The 16,525-nt window shown below is 38.2% G+C and overlaps 1 protein-coding gene across 1 annotated transcript in view; it reads right to left on the bottom strand.

The window, feature by feature from the left end:
* COL25A1 (collagen type XXV alpha 1 chain) overlaps nt 1-16,383 on the bottom strand; it is a 518,595-nt gene extending 502,212 nt beyond the window's left edge. Inside the window, exons 1-2 of the mRNA XM_078366719.1 lie at nt 15,447-16,383; nt 14,303-14,372 (exon numbers count right to left, since the gene is read on the bottom strand). Of these exons, the coding sequence (XP_078222845.1) occupies nt 14,303-14,372; nt 15,447-15,743 (367 nt within the window). The 5' untranslated portion in view covers nt 15,744-16,383. The remainder of the gene's footprint in view (nt 1-14,302; nt 14,373-15,446) is intronic.
* Between the last annotated feature and the right edge of the window lie 142 nt (nt 16,384-16,525).

Here is a 16,525-nt window from a genome sequence, read left to right as displayed (position 1 = left end):
AACATTTAGGAGAGCCAGCAAGGCTGTAATAACTGCCACAGAAGGCATCCTGGGGAGGGGTTAAAAATGTGACAGTTGACCTAACAACTGCTAGAGATCATTTATCTTCAGAAAAACCATCTCACTGGTGTGTTTCCAACATTTCTGCAAAGTATCATAATACAAACACACACACACAAAATCCAAATGCCAATTTCTTTAATAGCATGTTACTATTTTTGAAGTCATCAAAAGTAAACTGGAATTATGAAATTCAAATACTAATTATCATTGTAGTTTTAAATCCATTAAAATTGGATACGGTTGGCCACAGGCCATACTTCCGTAACTATTAATTCTATTACGGTCTTCAGTCTGCTTATCTGACACCATTAGTTCTTCGCAAGAGTTTAGCAGCCTCCTTATTTCCCTAAACAGTCAGGCATTTGGCCCAGGGTCTCACCCATAGTAAGTCACAATAAACACTTTATTAGTTAATTGAATAAAAAGATTTTTAAAAGACTGCTATAAACATGACATTTCACCTTTGCCAGAGTTGACTGGCATTAGGTAATACCAGAGGTCAGTTAACATCCACAGTATATCATTTTTAAATACTAATATCTGAAATGTTTACTATTTATAATTAATCCCTCCCCTACCTACTAATATGAGACAATCAGAACATAATTTTCTTTTCAGTGAAGATAAATATTTCCCTACAAAACCCACCAATCCACCTGTAGTTTCAATGGATTCCCCTCACCCATAACCCCCATTCTGACATATTTTCTTCCTAGAATGTATGGGCAAGGCCATTATCTAGCTTCAGTCATTCTTTTGCCAGAATCCAAGTTGGCTCAGCCAAAAGGTGGCAGCAACTGAACAGGCAGGAGCAGACGGGAGCATCCACATACCTAGGAAGCTGAAGGCCAAGCTGTTTGAGGAGCTGATAGAGTGATAGAGGTAAAGCAAGATCAAACAAGGCAGGCTAATGAAAGACATTTGGGCCAAGAACAGGCAAATAAATCTTTCAAAGTATGGATTAAGACAACATTGTCTGAAGCAACAACACATGCACGAGTAAGATAGGAATTGAAGCTGGGCGCAGTGGCTCACACCTGTAATCCTAGCACTTTGGAAGGCCAAGGTAGGCGGATCACAAGGTCAGGAGTTCGAGACCAGCCTGGCCAATGTGGTGAAACCCTGTCTCCACTAAAAATACATAAATTAGCTGGGCGTGGTGCCTCATGCCTGTATTCCCAGCTACTTGGGAGGCTGAGGCAGGAAAATCTCTTGAACCCAGGAAGCAGAGGTAGCAGTGAGCCGAGACTGTGCCATTGCACTCCAGCCTGGGCAATGAGAGCAAAACTCTGTCTCAAAAAAAAAAAAAAAAAAAAAAGGACAGTGAAAATTGTCCTTGTTAGTATAGTGGTTAGAAAAAGAAAGAAGATGGGAACTGGCTGAAAGAATCCAAGAAAAAAAACAAACTAGGAGATGAGATATCTGAAGTCAAAGCCAGGAGGGCCAAAATAGCAACATAAAATCCCAGAAGCAACCATATGCTCATATCAGGCAAATGCAGTCTACAGATGAATGGTTTCTCCATTCAAAAAGGTCCTTCACTCCTTCCCCCTCCTCCGCCTTATTCAGGCTCAGGAATAATTAAGGATTTCCTCCTCTACAACTCTTGCTAGAGAAAAAGGCTAGATTTTTTTTAGATTATGAAACAAATATCATTTATGAGCTCAAAATTTTAAACACAGTAACAGAGTTGGTGTAACATGCTGTTGCTAAATACACACAGTGAAAAACAATAGGAGCATGGAACTGATTCACTCACAAACATTTTCTTTTCAAATCACAAATGTGGTTCCCTGCAAAATCCATTATGATCAAAGTTGATCACAATGTATATCCTACTTTTATATATCTTGCTCTTCTGGTTTTTTATGTTAAACACTTATAATGGCCACTATTATTAATAGGGTGGTTCCCTGGAAGTACAGAAGAGGGAGAATCAGTAAAGTAAGTGCCTGTACATAATTTCCCAAAACACAAGGTGAGGTCAGCAACTCCTTCTTTAACATTAAGTGGAACTATTCACTGGTACCTAAGTACAGGATACAGAGTCTTCCAAAATGGTGTCTGCCTCAAACAAATTGTCAGTGTTATAATTTTTCATTTTACACTTATGCAAATGGTAACAGTAATGCAAGCATAGCAATTAGCACCACCCCCATGGGCCTAGCAGATAAAGCCCAAACTCAGAGGAACTGTCCTTTAAATAACTAATTTTAACAAAAAATGAAAAAATTAAGTCCACAAAATCCATAGGTTGGGAATAAGGAAGGAAACAGAATAATAATCATTATTATCAAAAATACTAAATTTAATATATATATACACACATATGTATATACAAATATTTTTGATTACCTAAAGAACTATTTCCTGTGTAGCTGCTTTAGTAATACAGGGAAAAATTTGTGCTCCTATGGAAAACTATGCATTGTCTACAGCACATCTTTCCCATGTATCTGATTCTGATTCTTTGAGAGCTATTTTATAACTCTGTAAGTTGTAAATAATTAGTAGCAAAACAAAATTACTTTTGTCTATAGACATGCAAATTCTGAGTATAACTGAGTTCCCACTGTGAAAAAGTCCAGTTTTGCCTCCCTTTGTACATCAATTTCAATACTCCTGAACTATAAATGCCTTTAAACTCTCCTTTGAGCTGGTTATAATGCCTTTATAACTCTCCTTTGCTTACTCATACCTTACTTTAATGATTTAATCCTTCTTTAATGATTTAAGTAAAATCTTTAGCACTGGTTAATTTTACATCTGTAAGAAAGTCATAATTTTATTTTTTGAAAAGTATTTTTAACAGTAATTTTTGAGAAAATAATCAGTTACTTTTTGAAATTTTGGAGGAGTATTGATATTTGCCATCGATGTTTTCTCAGTTACGCTGCTAAATTGAAACATGAATATAGCTATCACCCAGGAAAGGTCTAGAGGCTTTAGGACACAAGGGTGATGAAGCTTCGAATCAGAAGCTAACAGTAATCCAAGTAAAATGTCATCAATAGAATGAAAGCAAAATAGGGGTTCTATCCATGCTAGAGAAGGGAAGATAAGGGAGCACCCTGAGTAGAATGGGGTTCTTATTTAGGAACACAGAACATCCTCTGTTTTTATAATTTCATAGCTATATGGCTACCTCCCAAAGACAATCCTGTCCACTCTGCTTGCCAACCATGGATCACATTAGGGCAATGCTTTTTCACTGAGGGCCTGTTTGCTGTATTTACTTTAGGATTTTCAGGAATCCGGTGACATTATTAATCTCATCACATCCTATAAATGTCAAACAGTGTGAATGTTTAAAATGCTAGCAGTATACGATTACAAATAAACAAAAGTACAGATGTAATAACTTAAACATGATGAGAAAAAATGATGTATGATACATACATACAGAGGATACATGTTACTGATTATAAAATTCCTCTGTCTGAGATTTCTTCTTGAGGATTGATGATGGAAACAAGGGTTTTCTGCTCAAAAAGATGAAAGCTTAAAAGAATAAAACACATTCTGAGTCTAATGTGTCATGAGCTCACCCATAGAATACAGAAAGCATACCTCAGACCCCTCAATTCAAGGGCATTTTTTACCATAAAAATAAATGAACCTTTTTTTAATATTCCAAAAATGGTAACATAAATTTTACCACAAATACCTGGCATTTCTCATACAGAAATTGGTTGCAGAGCCAACCCAATATTCAGGAAAGTATCTTCAGAAATAGCTATAACTGGGAGCATTAAATAATTTTGTACGGAGGAAATTACATGCAAGAACATAAAAGTCCTGGTTTCTTTACGGATATGATTTCTAAATGCTAGAGGTTTGGGGTTTTTCAAATTAAAAACTTCCAGATGCTTAACATGTATGGTAGTACTAAGTCACACTTGTCAGGCTTGCTGCTTAAAATCCTGGGAAACTGTCAGAATACCTATAGGGGTTGGGAAGGAAATTTAGGGAATACGCTTTGTTTAGTTAAATCTCTTTTCTTGTAGTTTGCAATAGCTTTGGTTGGCATGTATCAGGAACGGCCAGCCTTTTGGCTTCCCTGGGCCACATTTGGCAGAAGAATTGTCTTGGACCACACATAAAATACACGAACACCAACGATAACTGATGGGCTAACAACAACAACTGCAAAAAAACTCGTAATGTTTTAAGAAAGTTTACAGATTTGTGTTGGGCCACATTCAAAGACGTCGTGGGCCACATGCAGCCTGCGGGGACATGGGTTGGACAAGCTTGGCCTACATGGTGTTTCCAGTCTGTTTTACTTGTTCAACTTTCCTATATTTGTTGCTTTACTGATAGTCTTTTTGCAGAAGACAAAGTAACCAGTAAAAAAGAAAAGTCATTTTCTCTTCCATCTTCCTTGAAGTCCATAGTTTGAGACTGTATATTAAAGAGAAAAAAATTGCTCACCAAAGCTTGATAACTTGTACAACTGCTGTGTCATTCTGTGTCCTGCCAGACAAATGACGAAGGTGTTTCAGCTAGCCAAACAACTGTCCACAGCTAGCTACTCATACAGTAAATACTGCTGCTGATGACAGTGGGCATTCATTTCAATGTGAGGTAGAGTATTGTCTTTCAAATTTTCTTTTGCAGTACTTATCACAGTATGTTGTAGCCAGATTTATACTCTCTATGTGAAATGTATTGCATATCTCACTCACTAATGGCTAAAATCCTATTAATTCCTAGGGATTTTTTCCTATTATTTATGCAAAATTCGTGTATTCTCTTTGTGCCATCAACTTGAATTTCAATATACAAACATCAATTTTATACAGAAACAAACATCAAATCAAGTAAGAAAGTCTCAAAGATCTTAGAAGTATCTTTAGAATATCCTAGAAGTCTTATAACATATATTTTCGATAAATAATTTAGCAGAGAGTTATTTTTCATAGGCTACCTTGTAGACTAAGTAAGTATTAACTATTAGTCAAAAAATCAACTGCTTTAAGTAAACATATTTGAAAAGACAATGAATTGCTGTCGCTTGCCAATAAAGCTCCATATGAATATCTAGAATTAAAAAATAAGTAAAAACACAAGGGAAGAAATTTGAAAAAGCATAGAAAATTGTCACTAAAAGAACAAGAACAATATTGTGACTTGAAGGCTTAAGAAATAAGTGACTTTAAGAAAAAGGATGAAGATGTAGATTTTCTAATGAATAGTACCATGCTCAGTTACACAGTGCATTTACCCAGATTTCCTGTGATACAATTATATTACCTTCCCTGCTAGAATACTCCAACCCATTAAAGAGCTGATGATAATACATCAATAGTCATTTCTAAGACTTTATTAATTTGAATAAATAATTTTACCAGCATCATTTCTAATGTTTCTAGTACAGTATTTCAAAGATCACTTCTGTATTGACAAATGTAAGTCCTCTGGGGCTTGGACTTTCAATAGTTTTCTAATAGTGTCCTATGGAGTCCTAAGGTTCTTTAGAGATATCTCAGGGGCCACCATGGGGGAGAGAAGTGGGCAGCAGAAAGAAAGAACATGAAGGGTATTGGCTTCTGCACACCCCAATCTCTGAGGTCAATCAGTGTAGCTAACATTGGGTCCAATTTCATATACTGGGGTTTCTCATAAAATTTCATTGTTTAAAAAGGTACAGTTTTTTTAAGAAATGTTATAAAATCCCTGAACTACTTAACCTCCAAAATTTGTATTAACTCACAAAGTTCTCAGAGAAAATGTTTAAAAGGCATGGGGATGAGAATAGTAATGCATGGAAAGAGATGAATCACGATAAAAGCCAAAGCCACATTTTCAGATCTTCGTTATAAATATCTTGCCCTTTTATAGAGAGTCTTCCATAGAGAGCTCTGCCATGATCCCTAGAGATATGCAGATACAAACCAGAGCCCCTGCCAAGGAGCTCATAAGTGAGACTGTAAGTATAATACAGTTGTACCATGAGACCACTTACCTGGGAAGAGATTGTCAGTATATGTACAGGGGTTGGGAGAGAAGTTTAGGGGATACATTGAGCCCATAAGTGGCACTGGTAGTAGAACAGTTATACCACGAGACCACTTACCAGTTAGCATGTGTCACGATCTGCCCACAAAAGTCACTTGATCCTTGACCCACTTAATCAACTTGATTCCCATCCTGAGAAGGTTGATAATCATCCTGAGAAAGGCAGTTATTTAAGAAGCTTTTCCATTTGAACATCATCTGCTTTGACCTTGTGCCCTAATTCTTTCAATTAAACATGATTTTTAGTGTTCCAAAGTTCACTTAGGAGCCCTAGAACAGGCCAGCATTTCTGGTATGACTTTAAAGTAAAAGCATTGGTTTCTGAATGTGGTTTGCGGAAATCGCTTTCATCTTATGATCATATCATGTTTATTTTTAAAATGCTGGCTGGAATCTGTAGTTCTTGAGATCACAAATTGGGGTTTCATAATTGCTGGAAGGGTAATACAACTTACCTTTGACAGCTCCCAGCATTGACCTAAGATACAGGAATGCTGAGTAAGAAATATACCAATTTTCCTGACATATTTCACTGTAGCATCTTAAAGATCAAAAATGGAGGTATAATACAAAGCTATAATGGAGGATTACTCTGGCTCCCTAACTATTGTACAGAATTATATAACAGTAAGAACTCTAAAATATCAAGCTCTCTAAGTATGATGGTAGATAAATGTAATTCTGAGAGATTGGAAGATATAGGAGGCCTTTTCCTCCCCTCTTTTATTCTTCTTATATGTGAACTCTTTGGTAAGGAAGAGAAAAAAACAGACTTTACGCCTTCCCTGATCAGCTACTTTTAGTTAGACACATTCTGACTCTCAATATTACCATAATGTACAAACAAGAGCCGGCTACAATTCATACAATTTACTCAGCCACTTAGCCTAAATGAGAAAATTATATTTTAAAATGTGCTGACCATATTTCAAACTCAAGAATAAAAACACTGTATATATAATCCAGGAAACTAGAGCTCCTAAAATCTAAATGATTAACATCCAAATGAACAGACACAGTTTTGGCATTCCTGACAAATAAGGTCTACATCTACTAAACATGCCTTTATAGCTAAAAAGATGAATTTAGCAACAAGACTAAATAATACAATATAAAGAAAAATTAAAAATGTGTTTCAACTCTCATATTATGTGGCAACTTAAAGTTGAAATGAAGACTCCAGATGAAATTATGTCAAAAGCATGACAATGATTCCAAATGATTCTAGGTTTTGAGAAATTCCAAAATGTAAGTACAAAATCCTCAACTGGTAAGTTCAATTACATTTAGTTCTTTTATTTGATCTATTGGGATACTAGCTTAAACTTCACATCTGTGAATTTATCCACTAAATAAACGTTTTGACTAATATAAATGTGAAATTTACTAGATTCTTTCAAATATCTTAAAGCTGATAGAACACTAGAGTCTTCAAATATAGGTGGAAGAAATTCCTCACTTCCTCCATGAATCTTTCTTATTGTAAACGGAAGTCAAAAGATAGAAGTCAGCTAGGGGTTTAACTGGGAAGGAGCAGGCAGAACAGAGGAAGTTCCACTATTCAGCTCAGTTCCTCCTCCTAGTGGTCACAAATGGGAGGTGCCTGTCATCTGGTGGCATTTCATCAAGGGTTTCTTATTGTTTAAATGTCTCGCAGAGGAATATATGATGAGGAATATAAGATGCCAATGAAAAGTGCTCAAATTTAATTTGTAAGTGACTTCCACTTCCGCTTCTCACTTTTTTTAAAAGTCAATTTTGAAATAACATTTCTGAATTGCAAGATTCCTGAATAAATCCCAAATGAGGCAGTAACTATCCATGTCTAAGAACTGAGTATGCAAGCATGCCACAGTCATTTTTAACACAAACCAGGGGAAAAGCATTAAATATCATGGTGCGTTAAACCACCACATGGAACTTCACTCATATTGGCAAACCAGGGAGGCTGGGGATGCGTCTATATTTAGCCATCACATACTAGGCTATAGCCGCAGCCCGGATTGACTCATACATTGTTTTCACATTCTCAGCTTCCATCGAACCAGCAAGTAATGTTTATAAAGTGATAGTATGGAATAAAAGCACTCCTTCATGATAGGTTTTAGACAGTTTCCACTCAAGATAACATAGATTGATGTTATTTGGATAAATTTCTTGTGAGTTTCCCCTGCAACAGGAAACGTCCCCCTGGGCTGCAAAGCAGTCCTGATTCTGACATATTTCCCCATCGGCTCTCCATCTACCTAATCCTGTTGATAAGAAGATGCCCCTCTCCATCCCTAGACCTAATCCTGACATTCAGATACTATTTTCATTGTGTAGTTGATTTTACACAATGACAAAGCAATCAGAAGCACGGTAGGATATTACGGCCCTGAGAGGCTTCTTGTGGCTACATATAATTTGAATGAGCTAGATTGAATTGAACTCTATGCGGAATTTGTTCCCTTCTCCTAAGTAATTCCCAGCTCATGGAAAAATAGAATTACTAAGGTAAGAAAGAGAAAGGAGTATTTTAAGAATTAACTTCTTAATAACTTGCAGGCAAGAGAAGCAAAAGAGAAGCTAGGAAACAAGAACATTGCTTCACGAGGCAATTTGTCATCGGCCCTTTGGGTGACTGGGCATTTTTACCAGCTGTCACTCCTGGACCAACTAAAAGTGTTAGACCCATTAGGACTGTTGTACTCATTAGGACTGAAACAATTTAACATGAATGCTTGAAGACACTTGGATGTCACATTGTATTGCTTGGCCTTATAGGAAGAGAGGAATGTCTGCTATTCCCATTTAAATAACATTTATAGCATTTTAATTTGATTTCTTTCTGCAACCTGTTTCTGACTACTCTTTACCTTACATAATAGAAAATCTACACATTATTATCCCCTTACTTGATGCACTCTTTCCACTCATTGTGCAGTGTGTTAGGAAAAAAAACATATACCATAAGTGAAAAACCATGTAGAGTAGGAAACACAAGTTTTATGTGAGAAAGTAAATTTATGTTAGAAAGATAATTTAAAGGCTCTTCTTATACAATGGGAAAGAGTACAGAACCATCAAGCTATAGTTAACATTTATTTCCCCCCAAAACTAAGAACACAGGCTACGAGGTCAGTCACCAGGGGCAGTATCATTTGCATTTACGAATCTTGCTTGCCTATGTGCGTTGCTTGCCTACATGTATTCTTATTTTGTACACCATCATTTTCATGGACCTGGAGTGTATAGAGAGACCTCAGAAGTTATCTGGTGTACTTTTTTATCTCTAGCTAAACTCTCCAAGCAAATGACTAGCTCTGCTACAATGAAGGATTATCACGAACGTATAGGAGCCAGGTCCAGTGGTACTGTTCAGCACCCCAGACATAAAGTTTCTCTTCTTATTTAACCTAACTCTATTTTAGGAGAAAAAGGAGAAGAAGAATAAGCCATCATCCTCCTGTCTACAACAACCCTTTATATATTAAAAGTGACTTTTTTGTTTCACATGGGGTAAGTATAAGTATACCAGTTATCAGTGTATCTCTGTTCATAAATTCTTGGAGTGCTAAAAGGCAAATCCACTGTTTATCCATTGCTAGAGCTGTTATTTTCATCAGAAACTAGATTTTCTTCTATTGTGAACTTGTAAAAGAAAATCATACTTTTTTCTTTATTTTATACAGAGAAAAGAGAAAAAATCTTTGGGTTTACAAAAATGGAAGAGATTTTGGTCATCTGTCCCAAAGCACACTACATTTTTTCTTGGTTGCACTTATCACACCTGTACATTTATGTCATTTTTAAAGAATTGACTGTCATCCTCATCAAAATGTAAGCTTCACGAGGAAAGATACCAAGTCTGCCTCATACGTCAACATTTTCCCAATGACTAGTACAGTATTTGGCATACCAGCAGCCTCTTCATTTAACCTGAAGAGTTGACAAATGCCCTTCAAAATCATTCTTGTTCAGCACTCCTATTTTGGAGATATGAAAATAGAAACTGTAAGAATTGTTCTTGGAAATGACTTCCCAAAATTGCATTACAAGTTAATGACAAAGCTAGGATTATAATTTTGGGGTTTTTTATTCCGCATCCACATTCTCCATCCATAACACCGCAGAGGTTCTTATACCTAATACCCTGGACGGGCAACACTACTGATGAGTTAAATATGGAAAACTCTGTGATCTACACATTTTTTGGTTGGCTTCCTAGCTCCCAATGTCTTTATCAGTTGAAACACAAAAACCTTCTCATAAATATGCCTTGTTTATGCATACTTTATGTAGGACTCCAAGAACAGAACCCAAAACTAAATTCTAGAGCCATGGCAAAGAGCCAACTTATTCTCTCCAATTAGAGTTGATGCACAGAGGCCAAGTTACAGATGCCAGCTGAACTTCTATGGGTCACCTACTGCTAAATCAAAGATTCTGCTAAACACAGCTTCAATTTGTATGGAAATTTTAAAATTATTTTAAAAATTATTATTTTGGGCTAGGCGCAGTGGCTCACACCTGTAATCCCAGCACTTTGGGAGGCCGAGGTGGGCGGTTCACGAGGTCAAGAGATCGAGACCATCCTGGCCAACATGGTGAAACCCCATCTCTACTGAAATACAAAAATTAGCTGGGCGTGGTGGCACATGCCTTTAGTCCCAGCTACTCGGGAGGCTGAGGCAGAAGAATTGCTTGAACTAAGGAGGCGGAGGTTGCAGTGAGCCAAGATTGTGCCACTGTACTCCAGCCTGGCACCTGGCAACAGAGCAAGACTCTGTCTCCAAAAAAAAAAAAAAAATATTATTTTGGGTTTCTTTAAACCAAATACTTTTAAAAATAGAGCTTTTCTGAGTGCATGAAAGAAATAAATGTGAGTCTCTCCGGGGGAGACAAGATGATCTAAAACTGGATTGTGGTGATGGCTGCACAACCCTATAAATTTGTTTTAAAAATCTTAAAATTGGTAAATATTATAAATTTTACTGCAATAAAGCTGTTAAAAAATAAGCCTGAAAAGGGGTCACATAGTAAGATGATTCATTTTGTAAACACCTGGAATTAAACCATAAAGACATTCTTTAACATCCCCATGGTCTTTTAAGCCCAGGTCCTATCCACTTCAATCATGGTTTACCTAAAGGCCAAAGTTTTTCCTGCAATTTTTGTAAGAACAATTTAGGACACTTACATAAGTATCAAAAAAGAACCAATTTTATTTATATACCACCAAGAAATACTGCATAAATAATCTCCAGATATATTTGTTTAATTAAGTATAGTGTTCTAGTCCAAACCTGCCATTAATTAGCCATTGGGTTTTTAGCAAATTACAAAACATCTCCAAGTCTCAGTTTTCCCACATATTTGATGCGTCTCTGTAAACCACAGTAGAGCTAAGTAGCATATAATATACTACAAAGAATAGTAATTGCTATTGTCTAATGGATAGCCACTAATATGCCAGACTATTTAGGTAAATTATTACCCTAAAGAAGGTATTATTAGTCTCTTTTTTTTTGCGGGGTGGGGGCAGATGAGGAAATTAGAACATAGAGAAGTTCATTAGTTTTACCAATGTCACACAGTTAATTAGCAGCAGATCCAGGATTCCAGTACAGAATTATCCAGGTCTAAATCCTATACTTATTCTCTATTCCTTGGTAGACTTTGGACTTTTGGTTCTATCAGACGTGGGCATGAATCCTGAACTTGTCTTTACTATATTAAGTTAATCATCTCTGAGTCTCAGTTTCCTCATCTGTAAAATGAGATTACTAATACTTAACTCAGGGTCATTGTGAAAATTAAATTAGAGAGTACATCTCCTGACATTAGAAAACATTTATAAAAGCAGCCTTTTTCATCCTTTTCCCACAGAGGTTCCACACACACACACACACAAATTCTATGATTACCTCAGAGCCTACTTGAATAAACTTCACTGGGACTGAGTTCTATCAAAAGCAATTAGAGTGAACACAAACAACATCGCATTACTTCTTTGCTATCAGTCCTTGGCTCTGTGACTGAAACTGTCAACAAGAGTGTCAACTTCAAGGGGTGGGCATCTCTCCACAGGAACTGAGCTGAGGTCACAGACTTGTCTCACTCTGCCCTACAAACAGATGTCTAGGTAACAACTCTTAGTCACTGCAAACCAGGGTTAGAGCCAAACCAGGTGGGAAGTACTGATTCTCTTTTTTAATCCTCTTGGTCAGCCCATTCATTCCCTAAAACAATTCCTCACTGATCATAATTCAAAATAACTAGTTTTCCAGGATACTATTTTCAACAAAATGTCTTCATTTTGATGATATCTGATTATTCCTCAAGCAAAAGGGAGTGTTTCCATAATAGCAGTTTGTCAGCAAGAAACCTGCTTGATTCTGCGTATCACCTTCAAGAATGCACACCTTCAAATGTTTACCTCGAAAGCTGCCAGGTAAAAACTGATGTAATGTGGAGCTCTAGTGGTAGCAAGAGGTAAAGCAGCTATTAGTGGGAGCCAACAAAAAAGCCTAGCAAATCTCCACTTATTATTACATTAACATGCTAAGATGAAAAATGGTCCAAAATAATCTAAGATAATATACAGTAAATCTTAAATGTAATACGTTTCTTCTAGATTACAAGTTAGACTTCAGTAGCTAGCCTACATTAGACATCATGAAAAAATTATATCTTCTCAAAAAACAGAACTCAATGCTGTGGTTGTCACTTTTTTATTTTTTACCAAGTTCATTAAGAATTCTATTAATTAAACACTAGCTATTTATTCACACTGCTAGTAAGAATACTGTATACAAAAAAAATGCTGGACTCTAAGTGGTATGATCAGTGAAGTCCTGTACCAACTGTCCTGGGAATTTAAATAATCCCTACAGGCTGATGAGGTGGTTATGAGTTAATTCCCACACTAGAAAAGTGCCTTCCTTGAATATCTGACTTCTGAGATATTTTCCAACTTAAAACAACTAAGAATGAGAACTACAGTGTCAAAGGTGAACTCTTCATTTTTCTGGTACCTAACGTCTATGTCTTCTCGATCAAAAGAGCTTCATCTAAAAAATATAGCTCTATTATGTTCAAAAATTTAACAGAATATAAATAGTAAAATGTGTATAATGTACAACCTGGAGTTAACATTTAAAATTTCTAACTATGGTGCCTTGTTAGGCTGTGCCAAAACAAGTTATGTGGAGGGAAATGTTTCACAATAGGAAAAAAATACAAGAATTTGCCTTTTCATATATAAGCACCTAAGTATCATGTTCCTTAATATCAAATAAATTTTAAGAGGCTCACTTTCCATGAGTGGCAAAAAAAGAAACTATCAAATTCATAAATGTATTAACAATGTTTATCTGAAATAAACATCTCAACTCACGGAAGCTTTTCATGATTTATATGAGTTGAATGCACTAGATATTTCCAATGGCCATATTCCAGGGGCTTCTAAATTGTTAGGTCTAAGATGACTATCAAGCCCTCAAAGGTCCACGAAGACAGATTTAATAATTACCCAGGGGTTCTTATTTATGATGTCCTTCTCTATTCTTCTACTAATATGCTGCCTTTAATATAGCTCCCTGAAGCTACACACACATAAAAAAGGTAAAAATATAAGTGCCACTTCTTCAAAAGTCACTGAGAATGCAAGAGTTTGTAATGGGAAGCTCAAGATAAAGACCTTATTATTTTCTTTCAGCCATCATCTCTAGCTATAGGATAGGAGATGGAACCTTTTTAATAGAATAGAAACATCAGGGAAGGAAATGAAGATGGTTTACTAGCATAATCATATGCCAAAGGGAACAAACCAAAACAAAAAACCCTGCACTAATGCAATATGAGCCACCCAGGGATTCAGAACCTAACAGTTCTACGGTCCTTTATACCAAAGACATTAAAACAATTTAATTGAAGAATATTTCCAAATCTGCGAATCTAAGAAGTTTGGCTTTGTACATCACCTTGCCTATATTTTCTTTGGTGATTACCTCTCTCTTTGCTTTACCATAACAGCCCCTGGTATGCTGCTTAAAATAATATTTGGGGCTTTATTTGCCAAACTTTTGACTGAGACATGTTGATTTTATTAAAGCAAGTTGAGTCTGCATTCTTTCTTTACTATTATTACTACAGGTAGACTTGACAGACACAGGACCTTTGTTTCAAAATGCTCTGCTCTGGAGGAAACCTTGTTAAATAAGTTCCATTTTACCTGCTGGGCAGTTACATTCTGAAGGTGCTTCTCTTGCGATTCTTATTTTAGCCATATGTTCATAGGATTTCTGTAGGAAAAGAAGAGTTATGAACAATCATCAGTAGCACTGTAGAGAGACAGATTCTTTAGGGACTCTGGCCATATGCCTGATTTACCGGCATTTCATAACCTGCGTATGTAACATTTACATATGTACTTGGACTCTAGTCAAAAAGTAATCATGCCTAAGCCCTAAAAAAAGAAAACGACCACTGATAGGGTATCAAGATTGCTGGACTTGTATAACATCTTTCTCCATTCTTCCCTACCACCCTCTCCCTCAGCTCAAGCATACTCAGTCAATGTAAAAACCTAGCACTAAAATGTTGCAGTGCTAGGTAAGCTGTGGCTTACCAATAACAGCCACTATTTTACACATTTTCATTTCAACTGCTTTATCATGCTAGGCTGCAACTACTGCCAAATAGGCTCCCAGCTAGAGTACAGTTCCAGAAACTCCTCTTACTCTAAAGGTGCCCTTAAACATGACGTAGATTCCTTTCAACTCTCATCGCCAAGGGCTCTGCATTCATAAATACCCCAGCACAGCATCCTTCACCAAAAATAAAGCTACTTTTAAAAAAATGTTTAAACTTTTAATAAGAAAAGATTCTACGTGTGAAATTATTGATATTAAATTATATGAGACTATTTCACTTTTAAGAGTGATTACCTTTTTTGTATATTAATAACATCTATGACCCTAACCATCTTACAACATGTAAAAGATATAACAGATGCTACCTTTGCAAGAAATATTTTCTCCACAATTGGGAAAGACTCATACGTGACTTCAGGAAACTAAAAGGAGATGAAATGCCCTTCTCACCTTTTAGACCTTCCTACATGTATAACATGCAAACGTTAAGCAAGAATGAGAGAATATTATAGAGATAGGCATGGAGATATCAAGGGATGTGCATATACAAATATATGCTACAGTGAGCACAGATCCTTGCCCAAACACATGCGCACACACGCGCACACACACACACACACAGTCACACCAAGTGTGCGTACAGTAAGGGTAGCGGCCAGTCATGCACACAGTCACGTTTGTGTAAGATGTTACCCACGTGCAAAATACCCCAGCCTCTCACACCTGAGCCAGAAGTCGCTCCACTTTCTCTTGCACCATAGCCTTGAGCTGATCCAGGGTATCAGGCAGCAGATGAATGGAAGGGGCCCCTTTGGCGGATTCGAGAGCGGCGATCCTCACCTGGAGGTCGTTGGTTTTCACACCCAGATACAGACAAGACACCACGGCCACCACTGACAGGAGGGCCGTCAGGACGCCGCACGGGGGCATGGTCCGGGCACATTGCAGCCCGGCAGGGCTCGGGTCCTCGGATCCCTGCTCTCGGCCCCCTCCTTTCCCTGCGTGCTTCTTCACCAGCATCGTGGCGGGGTCGGCCGTCTCGGGTTCGCCTCCCACCCTCTACACCTCAAATAATTCTAAAAGGAAAGATAAAGGTCGATTCCTCCAAAGTTCAGTCCCTGTGGCTGCACAACTAGTTAGTGGAGTCGAGCCCGCGAGCGGAGATGGACCCCTGCCTTGCTCAGCGTCCAGACCCGCAGGCGTGCACCATCCCCGCTTTCTTTTCTCCTCCCAGCTGGAGGTGAAAAGCGCCCTCAGTCCGGGGACTGGGTGGCAGCAGGGTAAACAGAAAGACGAAACCCACCCAGGCAGCTCTTCCGACTCCCAGAGGAGCGACACCTCTTCCGCGGTCCCCGACAGCGGCCGCTCAGGGTCCGAGGGACAGCGGCAGAGGAGCGGCGCGGGGCCGCGGCTCGCCCTGGCCACGGAGGACCGGACCTGTTGCGCCTCTACGAGTTTGCCTTATTTCAACCTACTCGGCGTCTTTCGGCACGCCGACCTGTTTCCCACCTGCATCCAGTGCAAGGCAAAAGGCTGTGAGAGCACGCTAGAGCGCAGCGCGAAATGGGCGGCTAAGCGCGAGAAGAGAGAGGAAAACGAGATAAACCCAAGGAGCAAATGCTAGTCGCGAGGCCGAAATCGCTACTGCCCGAAGGATCTCCGCAGCCCCGCGAGCGCGATCCTTAAATACCGTCCGGGATGCTGGTGTGAGTGTGTGAGTGCGCGCGCGCTCCGAGCACGACGTCCCTCCCCCGACCCCCTCCTGGAGCCCGTGGTCCGGCCCGCCGCTCTCGCTGCTGCGC

The sequence above is a fragment of the Callithrix jacchus genome, chromosome 3, assembly GCF_049354715.1.
Source record: "Callithrix jacchus isolate 240 chromosome 3, calJac240_pri, whole genome shotgun sequence".
In the NCBI taxonomy this organism is placed as follows: Eukaryota; Metazoa; Chordata; class Mammalia; order Primates; family Cebidae; genus Callithrix; species Callithrix jacchus.
The sequence above is the reverse complement of the archived record's forward strand: the minus strand, read 5'-3'. Positions and strand labels throughout refer to the sequence as shown.